Source organism: Theropithecus gelada, chromosome 11, assembly GCF_003255815.1.
Source record: "Theropithecus gelada isolate Dixy chromosome 11, Tgel_1.0, whole genome shotgun sequence".
NCBI lineage: Eukaryota > Metazoa > Chordata > Mammalia > Primates > Cercopithecidae > Theropithecus > Theropithecus gelada.
The window spans coordinates 62,789,438-62,808,671 of NC_037679.1; the positions used below are offsets into that span (position 1 = coordinate 62,789,438).

The 19,234-nt window shown below is 42.4% G+C and overlaps 1 protein-coding gene across 1 annotated transcript in view; it reads left to right on the plus strand.

Moving 5' to 3' along the window:
• Positions 1-19,234, plus strand: part of STAB2 (stabilin 2) — a 170,639-nt gene that overhangs the window by 96,241 nt on the left and 55,164 nt on the right. Inside the window, exons 30-39 of the mRNA XM_025402059.1 lie at positions 269-383; positions 2,557-2,634; positions 5,324-5,422; positions 5,511-5,618; positions 8,838-8,969; positions 11,829-11,957; positions 12,722-12,778; positions 13,804-13,899; positions 14,959-15,154; positions 16,608-16,703. Coding sequence (XP_025257844.1) covers positions 269-383; positions 2,557-2,634; positions 5,324-5,422; positions 5,511-5,618; positions 8,838-8,969; positions 11,829-11,957; positions 12,722-12,778; positions 13,804-13,899; positions 14,959-15,154; positions 16,608-16,703 — 1,106 coding nt within the window. The remainder of the gene's footprint in view (positions 1-268; positions 384-2,556; positions 2,635-5,323; positions 5,423-5,510; positions 5,619-8,837; positions 8,970-11,828; positions 11,958-12,721; positions 12,779-13,803; positions 13,900-14,958; positions 15,155-16,607; positions 16,704-19,234) is intronic.

The window sequence follows — 19,234 nt, forward strand, 5'->3', positions numbered from 1 at the left end:
TGCCAAGCACTGTTCTACTGCTTTACATATAACCCAGTTAATTCTCTCAACAACCCTATGATAGATATTGTAATGATTGCCACTTTACAGATGTGGAAACCAAGGCACAGCGTGGTTAAATAACCAACTCAAGCCAAGGCTGATAACTGCAGGGGAACTTGAATTTGGACTATGGCAATCTGACTCCAGAGCCTATTCTCTTAACTACTCAATGATACAGCCCCATGCATTTATATTGAATTATAGCCTTTGTGGACTGTTGTTTCAGATACCATATACTACTAGGCACATACAGAGTGGCAGATCTGCAGACCCTGTCTTCTTCTGACATGTTGGCAACATCTTTGCAGGGCAACTTCCTTCACTTGGCAAAGGTGGATGGGGTAAGAGCTCTGGAATTTGTCTGTTTACTTGAAACATAACAACTTTGTTTATGTTGTACTTTTTAAATTTTCATGGTATGGGAACTTCCAAACATGCACAAAACTACAGAGAACAGAATCCCTCGTGTGGGCATCACCCAGCTGCAATAATTATCATCATATATCAATACACACACACACGTTACCCTATAGCAGTGATCCTCTAAAATGTGGCCTTCTGCCCACTGATTGGCCACAAGTCTCACAACAGACCACAGACTGACCCAGAAAGGGTAAAGGATGTGCAATTCCACAATTTTTCTTTTGACGTATAGTTGATTAGGATCTGGTTATTAGCAACTGACTCTATATAGAGAAATGAAAGTGAATCTTTATAGAGTTGAATCTGTATATACTCAATCTTCATAGAATTGAATCTTTATTAGAAAAATGAAATTTTATATTAAGTTAGAGTCAGTCCATCAACAACTATTGATTACCTACTACTATGTACCAGGCACAGATCTAGGTGCTGGAGATAGGGCAGTGCCCAAGGAAGAGCCCAGCCCCAGAGAAGTTTATCATGTGGCACTTTCTCCAGTATGTCAGAGACTCAGATTCAGAATTCTGTGAGGGAGTCTGGCCGCCCTGCTGCATGGGCGGTGTTTCAGAGCTCTTTCTGTAAATTGCACAAGATGAGAATGAAGATTCCACTGCAAAGTGAGAACTGCTACATCCATGAACCATGGGCCACAGTCAAAGATGTTTGAGAATTATCGCCCTAAAACATTTCTACCCTCCCACTCATCAGTGTGAGCACTGTGAAAAAGATCTATGCCTAGTAATACCTACATATATGTGGCTCATCAGATATTTTCTTTTAGAAAGCAGAAAACAGTGGTCTGTGGCTTTTTAATATGTTATAATTCTGGTGACATTGAAGTTATTTTCCATCAGGTTTTTAATTAAAATTGTATATATTTGAAGTGTACGATATGATGTTTTGATATACAAAAGCATTGTAAGGTGATTCCTACAGTCATGCTAATTTATTGGTGTTTTAAATCATTGATTCTCTTAGCAAGCATTAATTAATACCCATCTGGGCAGGCATATCCCAGGCCCTCCAGATTCAGAGGTAAATCAATCAAGGCCCCTGACCTAGAGGGGCTAACCATTAAAGACACATTTGTAATGAGTAAATTCCTATGTCCTACATAAATATCTCCTGCCAGGAGGGTTTTCTTCAGGTCCTCTGCAGATGTGACTTGGGAGTTGCTCAGGGTGAGACAAGACCAGGATTCCCAGCAGGGATTTCAACCGAGGAGAAGAGGGGAGGAAACCAGAAAGAGTAGAGCCCAGTTGGTGTTGATTGGTGGCTGGCTGGGTTGGTGGGTGGGTTGTGTTTTACTTTGCCCCATTCCTTATGCAATTCATAGTCTTCAAAAGTAGTTGGATTCTGATCAGGAAAGTCAATTACTATCTGTATTAGTTTGCCAACTCTACCATAACAAAGTAGCACAGACTGGGAGGCTTAAACAACTCACATTTATTTTCTCACAGTTCTGGAGGCCAGAAGTCCAAGATCCAGGATTGGTTCCTTCTAAGGCTGTGAGGGAAGGGGCTGTCTTTGGCCTCTCTTCTTGGGTTGTAGATGGCATCTTCATGTTCACATCTCTGTCTCTGAGTGTAGCTGTCTCTGTACAAATTCCTGCTGCTTCTGAGCACACCAGTCAGATTGAATTAGGGTCCACCCTAAGGACCACACTTTAACTTGATCATCTCTGTGAAGACCCTGTCTGTAAATAAGGTCACCATCTGAGGTACTAGGGGTTAGGACTTCAGCATACAGATTGTGGGGGCAGGGAGCACACAGCTCAACCCACAACTCTGTGTCTAGGGTCAAACCACTGGGTAAGTTTAATGAGCCTCAGACGGCACTTTTGTAAATGAAATAGCATAGAGTAGAATAGACTAGATGATCAGAGTACCTCCCACATAGGAGAAAGTACTCTCTCTCTCTCTCTCAGAAAGAGACCTATGGGACAACGAGTTAAACATATTTCTTACTGTGGGTCATGGCCTGAAAGTATGAAGGTCACTGCTGCTCAAAAAGCAGAAACCCCAGAGATCATCTCAACCCCAGGGTGTGCTCTATAAAGACTCACCTTCCCACTGTGGTTTGCATTTACAGAATATCACAATTGAGGGGGCCTCCATTGTCGATGGGGACAATGCAGCCACAAACGGAGTGATCCACATCATCAACAAGGTACAAGATGCCATTCTCCTGTGCATGCAGCATCTCTTTTCGCTTGGCTATTTATCTTCCTATACAGCAATTTTTTTTTTTTTTTTTTTTAGAAAATAGAAAAATCCTTAGCCTTATATGAAAGTAACTGGTACTGTGCCTCATAACTGTTATTTTAAAACCATTTAGAGACTCTATTGATTCAATGAGACTCAGTTTCCATTTACCCAACCTGTATTCTGCAACGGGCCCTTTATCAAGTGTGGTCACACATATTATCTTTCTTGTTTATGGAAACATCTCAAAAGACACTTGAGGCCAGGTGCTGTGGCTCATGCCTATAATCCTAGCATGTTGGGAGACTGAGATAGGAGGATTGCTTGAGCCCAGGAGTTCAAGACCAGTCTGGGCAACAAAATGAGATCCTCTCTCTACCATTAAAAGGAAAAAAAAAGGGGGCGTGCACCTGTGTGGTCCCAGCTACTAGGGAGGCTGAGGTGGGAGGATCACTTGAGCCCAGGAGGTCAAGACTGCAATGAGCTGTGTTCAAGCCACTGCACTCCAGCCTGGGCAACAGAGTGAGACTCTTTCTCAAAAAAAAAAAGGCACTTGAGCTTAAGCCCCCTGGCACCGTGAAGTCTGTACAACCAGATGGGACATAACCAAGAGCTGGAGGAGAGGCATGTGATTACATATCACTTTTCCACTCTCCTATTTGTATTATTGCATCCTAAAAAGATGAGGTAGGGAAGGCCCTAGGGAAAAAATGGAAAAGAATATAAAAAGCATGGTGACATTTTTATTTTCTTCTACCCAGTTAAACAAAGGTATGACATAGGAAAAAAAGAATATTGAGAAATGGGGTTGTAAGCTACCCTGCAACTTTCAGTTACCATATTAGGATCTTCATTTAAAATGAAAGTTGCAAGTTGGAATTTAGGATACATTGGGAATTTTTGTAAGGTGGAAGATCAGAAAAAAAAAAAAATTGTGTTTTAATTAAAATTTTTGTCGGCCGGGCACGGTGGCTCACACCTGTAATCCCAGCACTTTGAGAGGCCAAGGCGGGCAGATCACGAGGTCAAGAGATTGAGACCATCCTGGCCAACATGGTGAAACCCCGTCTCTACTTAAAAAAAAAAAAAAAAAAAAAGGACAAGATGGCTGTTAATTGATTCAGTTATCTGTGTAGCCTCTGGGCTACAGGCGCTCCCTAAGGATCTCCTTCTCTGTCAGTTGGCATCGAGGGCATCTTTGTCAGGGCCACCGTTGTGCCCTACATAAAGGTGCCTGGCCAGAGTGGAGGGTATAGCTAAATCCCAGCCCATTTCACTCCCCATGCTGTGCACCCCTGTTTGGGGTTGCAAACTCCTAGGGAAAGGAGTATCTTTTTCTTGATTTTCAGTGGCCCTCATCATTGCCTGTTGTTATGTGACATAGACATAGAACCATCAAGTTCTATCAGGCCTTCTCCTCATAGCTCTTGAATCTGCCAAATCCCATCTAATCACCTTAAGCCCCTCCTCCCCCTTCAGCTCCAACAACACAGAAATGTATCTGTCTTCCTCCAACACAGGGGTTGGTACAATGTTTCTGGAAAAAGCCAGATAGCAATTATTAGGCTTTGCAGGTCACATGTTCTCTGTCATAGCTGTTCAGCTCTGCTGTGGTAGTGCAAAGATAGACTTAGACAATATGTAAACAAATTTGCATAGTCGTATTCCAATTAAATTTTATTTTTAAATACAAGCGGCAGGCTGGATTGGACTTTCTACTGTAATATGCTGTGAGCTCATTTAGGGCAGAATCCAGGTGTCAGTCACACTTATGTACCCACTGCCTGGCCTGTAGTAGGCAAGCAAATGTTGGAAAAAGACTGATTAGAGTAGAACAACATTCCAGTGTTGAATTCTTCAATCTGACAAAGTTCTAGGTAGAATGCAAAGGTGAAAACAGTGATCATGGCCAGAAGGTTAATTATGCAGAGCTTGCAAACTCAAATGCCCGGATAGATCAGATGGATAACAAAATGAGTAAGGGGAATGTCCCAAGTAGAAGACATTAGGGAGTGGTGGAGCCTATAATGAAAGTGGCTGCTGCTACTCTCTGCAGCTGTGTGTCTGCAGAAATGCAGACTGATGTTTTTTTTTTTTTTAAAAAAGTCAGCAATCTAAATTTGTATGTAAAAATGCCCTATTATTACACAGCAGAAGCCAAACAAAACATTTTTACAAGCCAGATTCAGGCTACTGGGTTGCAGTAGATTTGAGAACTTCAGGGAGAATAAATGAAGAACCTAAAGAATAAACACAAGAATAACAACCAAAGAAGAATGGATTAGATATTAGCTGCAACTTGCTGCACTTCAGTTCAATTTGGTCTCAGATCTTCTCTGACAAGGTAGATTAATGCAAGCTGGAATTAATTGCTTAGGAGAAGCTGAAAGTCTTTTGTGCAAGATGAACTTTTCTCTAATCAAGGAGGTTTAAGGGTAAGGCATAAAATTGAATGAATAACATCTCCAGCTCTCCTCCAGCCTTGTCATGCTGTATCCTGGAATATTTTTATTCTGTGGGTAATCTTCAAAAGGTTGTCAATGTCAATCCATTTAACTGCCTAAAGAGGTTAATGGCATTAGCCTCTCATATGTATCAAAAAGCAGTAGGTCCACCAAAACATGCTGACAGGATTCTGGGGTTTCTTTTTTCAGGTGCTGGTCCCACGAAGACGTCTAACTGGCTCCTTACCAAACCTGCTCATGCGGCTGGAACAGATGCCTGACTATTCCATCTTCCGGGGCTACATCATTGCAAGTACCACATTCTTTGCCTGACTGCCATGCTTAGGTTACCCAAGAACAGGAATCCCTTACGCGCTCTTGTCTCTTTCCATCGCAGCACTATAATCTGGCGAATGCAATTGAGGCTGCCGATGCCTACACAGTGTTTGCTCCGAACAACGATGCCATCGAGAATTACATCAGGGAGAAGAAAGTCCTGTCTCTAGTAGGTGTCAAGAACTATAACTAGGAAAATTATTTTGTGAAAATTCAAACACTCAATGTTTGCAATTCATCAGTTGTGTGCCATTTCACTCCTTCATCCTTGTCCATAGCCATATACTTGATGTAGACTCGTGCAGAGACTCTCTCTCATACACAAACATCCCCCAGGTCAGAGCTGCTGGATGCTACACACATGCCCCTGGAATTGCACACTTGAGCCTGTATACACAAGGATGCAGGTGTGGTGCATTGAGGGTGTGGTGTTGCCGTGTGTATGTAAATATGAACAAAGGCAGCCCAAGCCCACAGGTGCTTGGCCTGTTTAGGAACTATCTATAGAATCGTCACTCTGGTTCTAGCCCGAGTGATAAAAGCACATGGAGAAACCACATGGTTTATCCAGAGCAGTGGTGGGAGACAAGACTGGGCTGAGGGGTGGCTTCTCAGGGCTTTCAGTACCACCCCCATCTTATTAACATCATCAGCCCCTAAATATAAACATGGAAGTGAAAACTGTGTGCTTGCTATGCAAATCCAGCTTCAAACATGTCCTCTCATGTGTGGTGGGGGTGGAGTGGCCCTGGGCCCTTCCTGTATAAAAATTCTGGAGTCACTACTGAATATCAGATAAATTATTATCAGCTTATGGAAGTCTTAAATACCTGGAGAGGTCATTTGGACTTAGTCCTGTAAGAAACAGGATCCACACAAGAGTTTTAAGTCAGATCGTGGCATGATTGAAGCTTTTGAATTAATTCACAAAATCCTTTGACAAACTTTGACTGTTTACCCCTAGATGTTAGGAATCAGGGAAGATAGAGAAGGCGAGGAGAGGAGGAAGAAAGAGATAATCCACCCTTCTAGGTCCCTGCTGCTGACGTTTTAGCCACTGGGACCAGGGAAGGGCCAGGGATGGGGGGAGGAGAGGGTGATCATGAGGATTCTTTCAGCTTCTTGGGACACCTGCATGCTTGTACCTGTGAGCTCAAGTGCGTAATTCCAGGGGTATATGTGAAACACACAGCAGCTCTGCTATGGGGGAGGATTGTATATGGGAGAGTCTCTGCATGAGGCTGTATTAAGTATGTGGATATGGATGAGAAGGTTTTGATGGAAAAGTGAAATGACATGATTGATGGACTGAAAAGAGTGTTTGAATTTTCAGAAAATAGGGATTTTTCTTATTTAATAAGGAAATAAGGAAGGCTGCTGTTCTTCCTCACCACCTCCTAAATTCTCCCTATCCTTTCATCATGGCCAGTCCCACCTCCTCAGGGAAGCTGGCCCTGGCCACCCGAGGTGTAGCTGCTCTCTCCTGCCTCTGAATTCATGCCATGTGTAGCCCCTTTCAGCATTTATTGTATATCCCCAATAGGATGAACTGTCGCCTCAAGGAAGCAAGTCTTAGCTCTTCAACTAGATTATAAACCCTGAAGGCAGGGAGAGTGTCCTGAACTCCTGTAACAGGCACGTTGAACTCCTGGGATGGAATTGGAAATCATCTACCTTGTCTTTTCCCTGCCCTCTAGCCCAACCCATTTCTTTCAACCTCTTCAGTGAGAAATATTCTTTTTCTGCCCCAGAATGAAACTTCAGACAGTCCCATAGCCTCTCTGCCTTCCCAAAAAGTCCTATAATCACTTTGGTGACAAACGTACGTTAAGTCACAAACTCAGTCTCAGCTAAGTAAAAATAAAGAATCCAATTCCTTACAATAATTAACAGTTTTAATTGGATTTAAAAGTAGTTCTTTTCCCTCCCTGCTCCACAGCAGAGCTTTGTGCAGAAAAGGTCTTGGTTCTTGAATCAGTCAGGGTCCACAGGAGATGGAAAACATACCAATTACATAAACAGAATTTGATAGAATGAATTGTTTCTTGGATATAAAGTTGTATAAATATAATTGAAAGGTTAAAGCGAGAGAGAAATATCACAGTGGTAACAATCACAGGATTCACTTATGACCCCTAAAGCTAGGAGAACAATGGGAGGAGGTTGGAATTACTGAAATGTATAAAACCTAGAGACCTCTGAGAAGGGGTCACTACTGAGCTGGTGCTGGTGTCTTTGATCTTGGATGAGTGGGGAGGGTCTCTGTGGGTTCGAGACCCAGACCTCCAGGAGCAGGCATTGCCTGACTGGTGTCTTATGAGTGGAGAGGGCAGGATTAAGCTGGCTCTGCGAGTGACAGGAAACTGCCAACCAGATTCAGGTGCCACTGCAGGGAAGAGAAGTGAGGCTGGGTGATGCCAATAGGAACAGAGAACAGGAAGGAGTGAGTCCCTCTTTCCCCCTCCAGTCCTCCGACTGTCTAGAGCTTCTCATTGGCAGACCTTAATAGGGAGCCCCTTGCAAAGGAGAAATGTGGGGGACAGCCTCAGCCCCAGCCTCATCAAGCAGAGTGTAGGAGGTGGATTTGGAGCTGACAGGCAATCACTTGGGAACCTTCTCTCCTTCCCCACAGAATGCTTCTCTTCCCTTTCTGATCTCATTAAAGTCCATTTTGGTTTCACTAGGTTTGAAGTAGAGGGGTAAGAAAGGTGTTGGTGGTTGGGAAGAGACATCAAGAGAGTAAGAAGGTTAAGAGGGATGGAAGAGGAAAGGAAGGACCCTAAAACCACAGAGCCTACCCCTAGCTGTGCCCCTGGGGAGCCTGCCCATCCGGGCTGCCATCGGCGCTCTCAGACACTCCCCACATCTGAACCACAGCAAACACCCACATTCTTGTCCCAAGCCAACTATGCAAGTGCAAGTCTGTCCCACGCAGCAACAACTCTCCTCACTCCACCAAGGGGCAGCTCACCAGCAGTCCCTGCCTGGGTCAGACCCCATCCAACGGGCCACCCTGTTTCCAGGAGACACAATTCAAGGTCCTTAAAGCATCCTAGTGAAGCTCCTCTCATGCCCCAGAGGTGAAAGGCAGGCTGGGGTGTGGGGACTCTGTCTTCTCAGCAGTTCTGCCCAAAGAATTATCACCTTTAAAATCTACCCCCAGCTCTCATATCTTCAGTCTGGGTTTTGGAATCCTCTAATGAGTTCTTGACTGTCCTATCTGGAAAATTTGCAAGTTCTCTGAAGCCATCGGTTTCACAACTCACTTTCATATTGAATCTCGACGGTGTCTTGATGCCTCTGTCAAAACTTCCACTTGGACATGGGAGAAGTTGGGTAACTATCAAGCTGATCTCTAGACTGACTTTCAATTCTGTGTGTGATCCAGGAAGAGGACGTCCTCCGGTATCACGTGGTCCTGGAGGAGAAACTCCTGAAGAATGACCTGCACAATGGCATGCATCGCAAGACCATGCTGGGTTTCTCCTATTTCCTTGGCTTCTTTCGCCACAACAACCAGGTGCGATCCTTTTATGTAAAACCCCAGCAATGCCATCAAGAATTACATCAGAGAGAGTATGAGGAATGAATGTCTTGGCTCCTGTCATCCTTCATCACTTCTGTATTAGTCTGTTTTCACACTGCTGATAAAGACATAGCCAAGACTGGAAAGAAAAAGAGGTTTAACAGACTCACAGTTCCACGTGGCTGGGGAGGCCTCACAATCATAATGGAAGGCAAGGAGGCACAAGTCACATCTTTCATGGATGGCAGCAGGCAAAAAGACAGCTTGTACAGGAAACTCCCCCTTATGAAACCATCAGATCTTATTCACTATCACAAGAACAGCATGAGAAAGACCTGCCCCCATGATTAAATTATCTCCCACCAGGTCCCTCCCACAACATGTAGGAATTCAAGATGAGATTTGGGTGTGGACACAGTCAAACCATATCAACTTCCATATTGGAATCATCTCACCGGTGCTTCCTAAGCCTTACCAACACAAGACAGTTGTCTGTGTTTCACCATAAAGTAAAGCCTAAACCAGGCTGTCAAGCTCCCACTCTCCTGCCCAGTTGCCAGCCTTCAGATGATCAGTGTAGCCTTACAAATTGTGGCATTGAATCTCTGCAGTCATAGGCGTCCTTCAGCGCTGGTACAACAAACCCAACAGATGGTCGCCAAGCAGTGTCTAGGATGGAAGGGAACCTGGGAGATCAACCTAACTCCCAGGAAGTGGTGTAGGCTCCAGGGCATAAGGAGCCCTGTGACATACACAGGAGCCAGCAGCCAAGTGTATTAACATTATTATCATTGTATAACCATAGAGATAGGTTGCAGTCCTAGGACTAACCGACCACCACACTGGTATTCCAGTGTTGAGCTCACATGATACCTAAATATTTAAACACGTTTACAATTCATAGAAAAGAATTCATGAGGCTAAATATTTAATATATTTCAATTATAAAATTCTCATATACTTCAAAGACCAAGTAAAAAGATCAGTTTGAAAATTCAGTAAGAAACTCATAATTCTAATGTAAATTCTCACAAGAAAAAACGAGACACTAAACAGTATATTGAAATGAAGGTTTAATCATAGGACTTTTTAAGCAATAATATTTGAACCTTTCTAAAAAGTATAATTTTAAAAACAATTTCTTCAGTGATGTCATTACTGAATAACAAGTAAATTTTCAGGTAAAATGGTTTTTATCTGCTTAGGGGGAAAGTCTTTCAGTTCTTCATTGATTAAAGAGTAATCTAACTTCAAATATTTTTCTCAGACTTCTACAGATAAGTCTACCTATTGTGCAGTAACTTGGAAGAGGCCCTTTTAAATATACTTTTTATTTTTCCAGGATTGATAATTATGGTATTGATAGAGAACTTTCATTTTTGCTTCTGTATGTATTTTTCACCTTTTATTTCATCATGTAGAGATTGAAGGTAACTGAATCAATTTTAGAGCTGCAGTGTTCATTTTCCATATGTGCAGAAATTCTTTTATCTAGAGAAAGAATTATTCATACAATAGAGGCTTTGATTGATAGTGATTTACTTTCTCTTATGACAATGGAAGTGTAAAGAAATGCTTTCTAAATGAGTAGACACCGTCAAGTCAAAATTTTAATATGAGCCATAATTCTCTGGATATACCTCAGAATGGAAATAATTTGGACCTTTTTAAATGCCAAATCAACAGTGTTACAATATCAAATGTTCTTCTATTTTTGGTATTTAAAAATAGCTCCACATCTTTGAATTCTGGAAATTTATTACAATCGCCATTTGAGATGAAGTCAGGTTTCGTCTTAATTTTCCCAATGTACACAGACTGTGGAACACCTCTGTGGAGTTCAGCCAGGCTTATTCCAACAGCCACATGGAAGCTCATTTGACTGCAAGTAAATCGTAAGGGACTTTAACATTCAGTGGAAGTTCGAATTAAGCACTTAGGGTCATTTTAGTATTGCTGCAACACGGATTTCTGGGATCATAATATATGAATTTATGAATTTTAAACCATTATTGGATCCTAACTTGAGTTTTCCCACTCCCAGCTTCAGCCCTGCTACACACACACACACCACTTCAATTTTTCAAAGAATGATTTGCTTCCAGTTATATATGTGTTATATTAATGAATCCATGGCTTCATTTGTTTTTCATTGATTACTCATTAAAGTGTTCTTCCCTTAAAAAAAAAAATCAGAACAAATTACAACTCAAAGTTGAATTTGATTTAGATACAGATTTCTAATGCCTTGGATGCTTATGGACACACTAAACAAGGACAGATGTAAACATACCCTTTTAAAAAATTATTTTTATTCTTGTATAACCATCATTAGCCTTTCTGAGGGTTGTTTGCACATTAACCATGAAGTGGAAACGTACTGAAAGGAACAGTTGCATTCTTCGATTCTTGGTTATGCAAGGCACTACCACCTCCTGAACCACTGGTCTACAGCATAACTGAGCATGTCTGTAGAGCCGCCTTGCCAGTGGGCACTAACATCACGATTGTGGGTGGCATTTTTCAAACACACATAAGTCAATTAATTTGCATGATGGAAGATACCTTAGAAATTATGTAGAACAACTTCTTCCTTTTACAAAAGAGAAAATTAAAGTTCAGATAAGGAAAGCAATTGGCCTAAGGTCACACAGCTAGATGGCACCAGGACTGTTATTCAGAACTCCCCTCCTAGGTCAGAGCTCTTTCCAATACAGGTGGACTATTATAATATCTCCAGGTGAACATTGTACTATCTCCTAGGCTATTGTCCTGTTGCTAACCTCCAGTTCCTATCTTCCCCATATCTCTTCAAATGTCGTAAAAAGTGACATTTAACCCTGTTGTTCACAGCTCTATGTAAATGAGGCTCCAATAAACTACACCAATGTAGCCACTGATAAGGGAGTGATCCATGGCTTGGGAAAAGTTCTGGAAATTCAGAGGAACAGATGTGATAATAATGACACTACTATCATACGAGTAAGTTCTATGGGCCAGGGCCAATGATGAAACTAAAGAATATTGGCTTGTTTTTTATAATTTTTGGAGCATATGGCTTTTCTATTGAGGTGTATCAGTTCAGTCCATAAACCACTGAGTGAGCACCTTTGATATGCCAAGGAGCATACCAGGCTGTGATTCTACAAAGATACATAATATATGACCCCTGCCCTCAGTGGGCCTGTGCAAGAGGTTGTACCTTGTGTGCCTGGGAAAGGCTGCCAGGTGTGTGGGGGGATGGTAGGCGTAAGGTTCAGAACTAGACACGCTGACCACATCCTGTTTTAGGAACAGATTGAGCTTGAGGATTTCTGTCATTGTGAACTTTTACTCTTTGTTTTGTAATAGCATGCATTATCTCTGTGGGGCATCTCCACGCTGAAGCCCTCATCTGAGCCATGTGCTCCAAAGCGGGGCACTGGGTACAGTACCTTTTAGTGTCTGAATCTGGCCCGATTCACTTAATAGTTGGTTTTTAATAAAAGTTATTGTTAAAAGAATTTGGACTTAGATAAGGTCACACTTTAAAGAGTTAGCAGAGTCAGAAGAGTATTGTGGAGAAAAGGGATGCAAATGTGCAAGACCCAAAGAAATTGAAGTGTTTGTCTCAAAGAACCTTAAAAAGGCTGACCAGATAACCTTCCTTGATTTTTAATTCAAAAACCTTCCGTTCCAAGTTCTGGACGTGCAGCTTCATTTTGCACTAAAGTTAATTACGTTGATTGCTTTTGTGTTTTACCAAGGGAAGATGTAGGACATGCTCCTCAGAGCTGATCTGCCCATTCGGAACTAAACCTCTAGTAAGTATTTTATCTGTTTTGATAAAATAGTTTCCAGATCCGAGGAGTCCCAGTTAGAAAATGAACCTCAAGATTATGTGATTTTGCACTTCCCTCATTCCTTCACTTAATTTGAATTACATTTTACCTCATTATATTATATGCATCTTTGTAAAATCCTACATCTATTTTTTTGGACCAAGGCAAAATTTAATAAACATAAATGGGTTCATATGAATCAACAGACAGGACAGAAAGACATTTTTTATGTTCTATGTCTTTCATATCCCAGTAGCCAGTTGAGGACAGCAGCAAGAAATCTTATCAGAGAAGAGAGATTCCATATCCAAAACCATATCCAGCCTGGATATATTCCACCTGCCTGATTTCCTTTTATAGTCGAAGTTGCAACTAACTTCCTCAAAGAAACAGATGGCAGATATGGGGGAAGTAGACAATCCAAGTTTCTTGTTGCTATTTATTGTAAAAGATACTTCTGATTACATTACAAAGAATACTCATGTACCTTCAACAGCATAATAGTTTTTACAAAATATACAATAATTTTTAATAAATTTATGATGAATTTTAATCTATAACAACCATACAGATGTTCTCATTTGAGGTTTAATTTAATCTTGTATGTTATAATCTTTGTACACAGCCGTAATCCTTTCCTGGGCCAAAGCAGAATATAAATCAATAGAAACCAAAGTTCAGTTTAATCAATGTACAGTGCTGGAAGGACATTTTACCTGGTTTACTCTACAATTCTTGCAAACTTGAGTTGGTGTGCTAAAGAAATGTTCTTTTCGTGGAGTACTACTTTAAAGTATAATTATTGGATTTTGCCACCTGGCATTCCAGCAACCACCATTGTGTTTTTGTGTTTTCTTGCTCAAGAAGCAGTACCAACAAGCCACCACCTTCCCTTTCCATGACACTATAGTCAGAGAGACAGCAATGCATCACCCAACCACTTGCTTTCAGAGATTGGAAAACTTTTTCCTAACTTAGGAGCTGACGTAGTCACTAATATTTCACAGAGTAATGAGAAGAGGAGATGCATCTATACCTCCTATTTCATGGGAAGACGAACCCTGTTTATTGGGTGCCAGCTAAAATGTGTGAGGACTGTCATTGTGAGTACAATAATTGAATCATCCTAACTACTGCAGCACCATTGGGAAAATCCATCGTATAGTATCCTTTTCAAAATCCCTGTGCATGTACACTTTGTCATCTCTTCTTGTTACCTGCATTATCATTGTCATTCAATGTAGTAGTGATAGCAGTAAATCTCAGAACAGCCCTGTAATCCAGAAAATGGGTAAAAGCTGCCATATTCAGTTGCATGATGAAAAAAACAGAGTCCGAGAGGCTAATGGGACCACCTTCTTCTCACAACAGGGTAGCTCTGTGAGCATGCTTGTAAGCAAAAGAGACGGAGAAAGTGTCCACTCACAAAGTGAAGATAAGGTGCACATGGTCATTTAGAAAAGAGGACCCCAAGGCTAAGTACCTCTAGGGGTGCCTTTGGAATTTGCAGGAAAAGTCATGATAACTTCCTGTCCTGCTCCTTTCCCAGAGAACTAGACACAACCTCTGCCTAGCTGGGCAGAGGTGGGGTGATCTGGCCCTTAGGCTGCAGAGCATAGGGGTGGGGGAGATTTTGTGTTTTAATGCACTCAAGAATAAAGGCAAGGAAAACCCAAACAGACATCCTACAGGGCTTCCCTGAACTGCAGAAGATTGGTTTGTAAAATGCCAAAAGCCTCACCTGCAGAGGCCTCCTCACCTTGAGTAGGTAGTAGATGAAATAACATCAATGTGAAGAGGCCCAGGTCTGGGTTGGAGAAGGCCCCTTGTCCTCCCACTCTCCAGCATCACAGGCATTATTCTTTAGTTTCTTCTGCTGCCCCTCCTCCTCTCTCATTTTTCTTCATCCTCTTCTCTGACATGCCTTTTTCCTTTCCCTCTTTCCTACCTCCTCGGTGGAGCCTTTGTCCTGTTCCTAGCACCCCTAGAAATTGCCAAGCCTCACTCAGTCCCCAGAGGGTCCTGCCCCCATCCCTCACCCATTCCATGTGAGGTCAAAGAAACAGGTGCACGTTAAGTCCCCCACGGCAGGATTTCTACACTGAGGCTGGACAAAACCAGAGGATAGAAGTGCATCGTCAGGCTTTGTCCTTCTGTTTCAGACGAGAGAATGCTGTGCTGGCTTCTTTGGTCCCCAGTGCCTGCCCTGCCCAGGGAATGCCCAGAATGTCTGCTTTGGTAACGGCATCTGTTTGGATGGAGTGAATGGCACAGGTGTGTGTGAGTGTGAGGAGGGCTTCAGTGGCACAGCCTGCGAGACCTGCACCGAGGGCAAGTACGGCATCCACTGTGACCAAGGTGAGCACCCTCCCCTCCACCCAAGCTCCTGGGCTGCTGAAACCAACCAGGAATGTGCGGGGAAAGAGTGATCCCACACATGCTCTCTAACTGGCCTGTCTCCCCAGGTGGGCTGGAATCCTACCTGCTACTATCACTGTGAATTATAAGAGCATCTGTATTGTCATTTGCATTTGCAGTGTTCCCAAACATTTTCAGTCACTAACGTGGACCTGCCAACTCACTTCCAATTTACTCATTGACATTCCAGCCCAAATGCGTTTTTATATTTGCCTATGCACACTAATCATCACAGCTAGACTTTCCGTTGTGGACATTGCTTGATCGTTTGAAAAACAGATTTGCACATGTTATTCATTTAATCCACACAGGAACCTTAGGTACTTGAGTATTGCTATGCCCATTTTACAGATGAGGGTATTAAGGCAAAGAGGTTGAATGACGTCCCCCAAGGCTACACCTGATGAGATGCAGAACTGAGAATTGAATGTACACCTTTCTTGACTCCAAAGGTTGCTTTTAGATCATACTGTTCTTTACCTGAGGATCACTCTATTGTTTCACCAGCAGCAAGACACATGCCTTAAGTAGTTTTTGCAAAAACGGCTATCTGTTTGAGCCAAGTCATCTGTATTCTCACATCCAGATTTCCTTGTATCCAGGAACACACAGCTGTGAGAGGGTTGACTCAGGAGGATGGGTTTCCTAACAAAGCATTATTCTACCTGATATTAAAAACCATACATTTAAATTGGCTATCACTGTTTTCTCCTCAGCTGGTCTAAGCCAGAGACAATTAATGTACAATTGAATCATTATAATTGGGCCTTATAATATTTACTTTGAATTACAGTGTTGATTTTTTCTTATGTTATTTGGAGTAATTATCTGCTTGCATTTGTGCATGAGTTCCTCAAATGGGATTTGTAGATGACTCTCATGGGGTTCAGCAAACTGCCAAAGCTGAATACATTTTTCTGGGGAAGGCATCTGTAGCTTTCATCCAGTTCTCAAAGAGACTCATCTGTATAATTGAGGAAAAGAGTGCCACACCAGGCTTATACAAACCCAGTGTCAAATGGGCTTCCTCCTGAAGTCCATTCTTAGGGGGCAAACATGGTTCCATCCAAAGGAGCCCTGCATAACCCTGGATCCTCTGGTAACCTTGACTGAGTACACTCTCACACTGCTTGGGTCACAGATCTTCAGTGCTACACCGTCTCAAAACTGCGGTCTGAGCCACTTCGTTAAAGCTAGAGCTAATTCACCTGTTAACTTGCTAGATTCTGTCTCCTGCACCCCTGCCCTTCTTGTGAATCAAGGCCCCCATTAAAGACTGATTCCTAGAAGTAGGTTGAAGAATTAAGTGCAATAAAGCAAACCTAGTAAATGACAAAATGAGTTATTGAACAGGGGTTAGAATCTGATGATTTACAGGTGTTTTTCCACTTAGCATGTTCTTGTGTCCATGGGAGATGCAACCAAGGACCCTTGGGAGATGGCTCCTGTGATTGTGATGTTGGCTGGCGAGGAGTGCATTGTGAGAATGGTAAGAGTGAGCCCTTCAGTCTTTATAATCTGCTCTAAGCTTTGCTCAGCAGCTACATTTTTCTTTCTAAAAGAGAAATGACACCTTTATTACTTCTTCTGGCAATAACCATAATTCTTTCTTGCAGCAAAAAATTTATAAAATAAAAGCAGAAAAAAGAAAATAAAATCCCTCATACCCCCAAGGCAGGAAAGCACTATTACTGATATTTTATATTAGGCTCCCAACCTTTTTCTAGGTATATAAACATGTATGTAGAGAATCACAATCTACATACTGTCTATTAACCGACTTTTCCACTTCACGATATATATGGATATCTTTCCCTGTGATTAAAATAGAAAAATATTAATTTGTAATCTCCACAAACTGTTCCAGTATGACCATGCTACACTTTTTTGAACCAGTTTTCTGCTCTCTCAAACATTGCTACAATAACCATATTCATTTAGTCAAATTCCTAGAGATGAGATTTCTGAGTTAGGGGTTGGCAGTCTGGGGAAAGGTCTTGCTACTTACTGCCAGGTTGTCCTCCAGAGGAAATAGCAATCTATTCTACCAACAGTGTCTGAGAGGCCCATTTCCTCCAACCCCACCACATCGCATTGATGGTTCTTGATGTGCTTCAGGTGAAGGCTATTAAAGAAGGGAATTTCATGCAGAAAGAAGCACCTGGAATACCACAAAGACGTGGGAAACTCAACACATTTAGGGAATCAAAGGATTGCAGAATGAGAGGACTATAAGGGCAAAGAGGAGGGTTGATGAGAAAAGGCTGGAGCAGTGGGCAGGAGCCAGGCCGTGAAAGGCTAAGGAGGTTGGACTTCTCACTGAAGTCAACAGGAAGCCATTAAAGAGTTTTCAACAAGAAAGCAATATGATCGTGTTTTGCGCTTAAGAAAAATCATTCTGACTTTGGATTGAAGAGAATGCCCCCTGGAAGCAGGTATCAGAGACTCCCCCTCTTCTGGGATGGGAGCTGGGGAGGAGATCGCAAGTGCTTGCCAGCCTAGGGGGAACTCCATGGATGTGGCATTGACAGAGGGGGCGCCTTTGCCCAAAGCTCCAGGCAATGCAAAAATCAAGGGAATGCAGTTGCCTTTTAACGGTGAGCAATAAGGGGTCAGGGAGGAAGGTTCATTGAAAAGCTGACTTGGGAAGTCTGATCCCAAGCCAAAGAAATATCCCAGAGCAGGTGTCAAATGTCAGGGTACAGAGCCAGGCTTCTGAGAGCCTGGGAGAGGGAAGCAGGAAGCAATGGGGTCACATAAACAATAGGACATTTTAGGCGAATCCCCAGAATAAATACAATAGGCTCTCTCCTCTTCTTGCTTTCTCTACTCTGAAGAAAGACCTCACCACTCATGCACCTGGTCACACAATCTAGGAACCTCCCTCCTCAGCTTCTCTACCTCCCTGTCCCTCACTAACATACCTAACATATTCCATGCCTCCACATCTCTCAATCCATCTCTTCCTCCTGCTCCCCTCTCACCAGTAGCCTTGTAGTCTCTTTGTTTCCTGTCCTATCTTCCTCCACTCCGTACTCCACATTACTGTCAGATAGAACTTTCCAAAACATAGATCATCATTTTCACCCCAACTCCTCCCCAGGACTTGACAACTTGCTGTGGTTCTTCATTGCCTTCAAAAGAAAGTCCTAACTCCTTAGCAGGATGGACCACACAGGCTATTCACCAAAGAACACTCACCCAGTTTTCCAGGCTTATCTCCCATCCCTGTCTCTAGTGCACACTGTACACAGGAAGTTTCCAGTCTAGAAAGGGAAATAAATGTTTAGTAAAAGACAGGAAAAACTGTGGTATGGAGTACAAAACAAAGAGCCTGTAGACTACAGCAAGGAAGACAACGCCTTTGTGTGCAGAATCCTCACTCCTAAGACCATAGCAGATATCACTAATCAATCATGGCACTCTCTCCCTCTGTGACCAGCCAGGGGCATCCAACCCTTCTCAAAGTAGCACACCATGAAGGTACTACCAACTAATTGATGTTGGCTCAAATGTTTAGAGCAGGTTCCAGAGAGGAGAACATAAAACGTGATTGAAATTCCAACAGGTAGAGAATAGAGAGAAAGGGATTGTTTAGGCTCAAGGAATAAGACACAGGCACAAAATTGCCCCTATTCCAGCCCATTTGAGTCTGAATTCCCGCTGACACCGCTTTTGCAGCCCTCTGTTTCAGGACCTCCTGTATGACTTGGCCAGGACTGGTAAGATTTCTATCCCAAAAGCTCTTAACATGAGCATCCTATCCAAGAATATTCTTCCCTCATCTCTAATGATTTATTTCTGAACCTTGTCCAGTCAAGAAATAGATAGGCATCCAAGAGCAATAACCTATGCTGTGTCCAGGAAATTTACATATTCAACAGATAATATTGTATACCTGCTGTGTGCAAAACCCTGTGATTTTCTGCACATGCAAGAAAAAATTTTATATAGTTTTGCTTGTTTACAGCACTCCATAATAAAATGATGAAAAATGAGAATAAAATTAGGGATAAACTA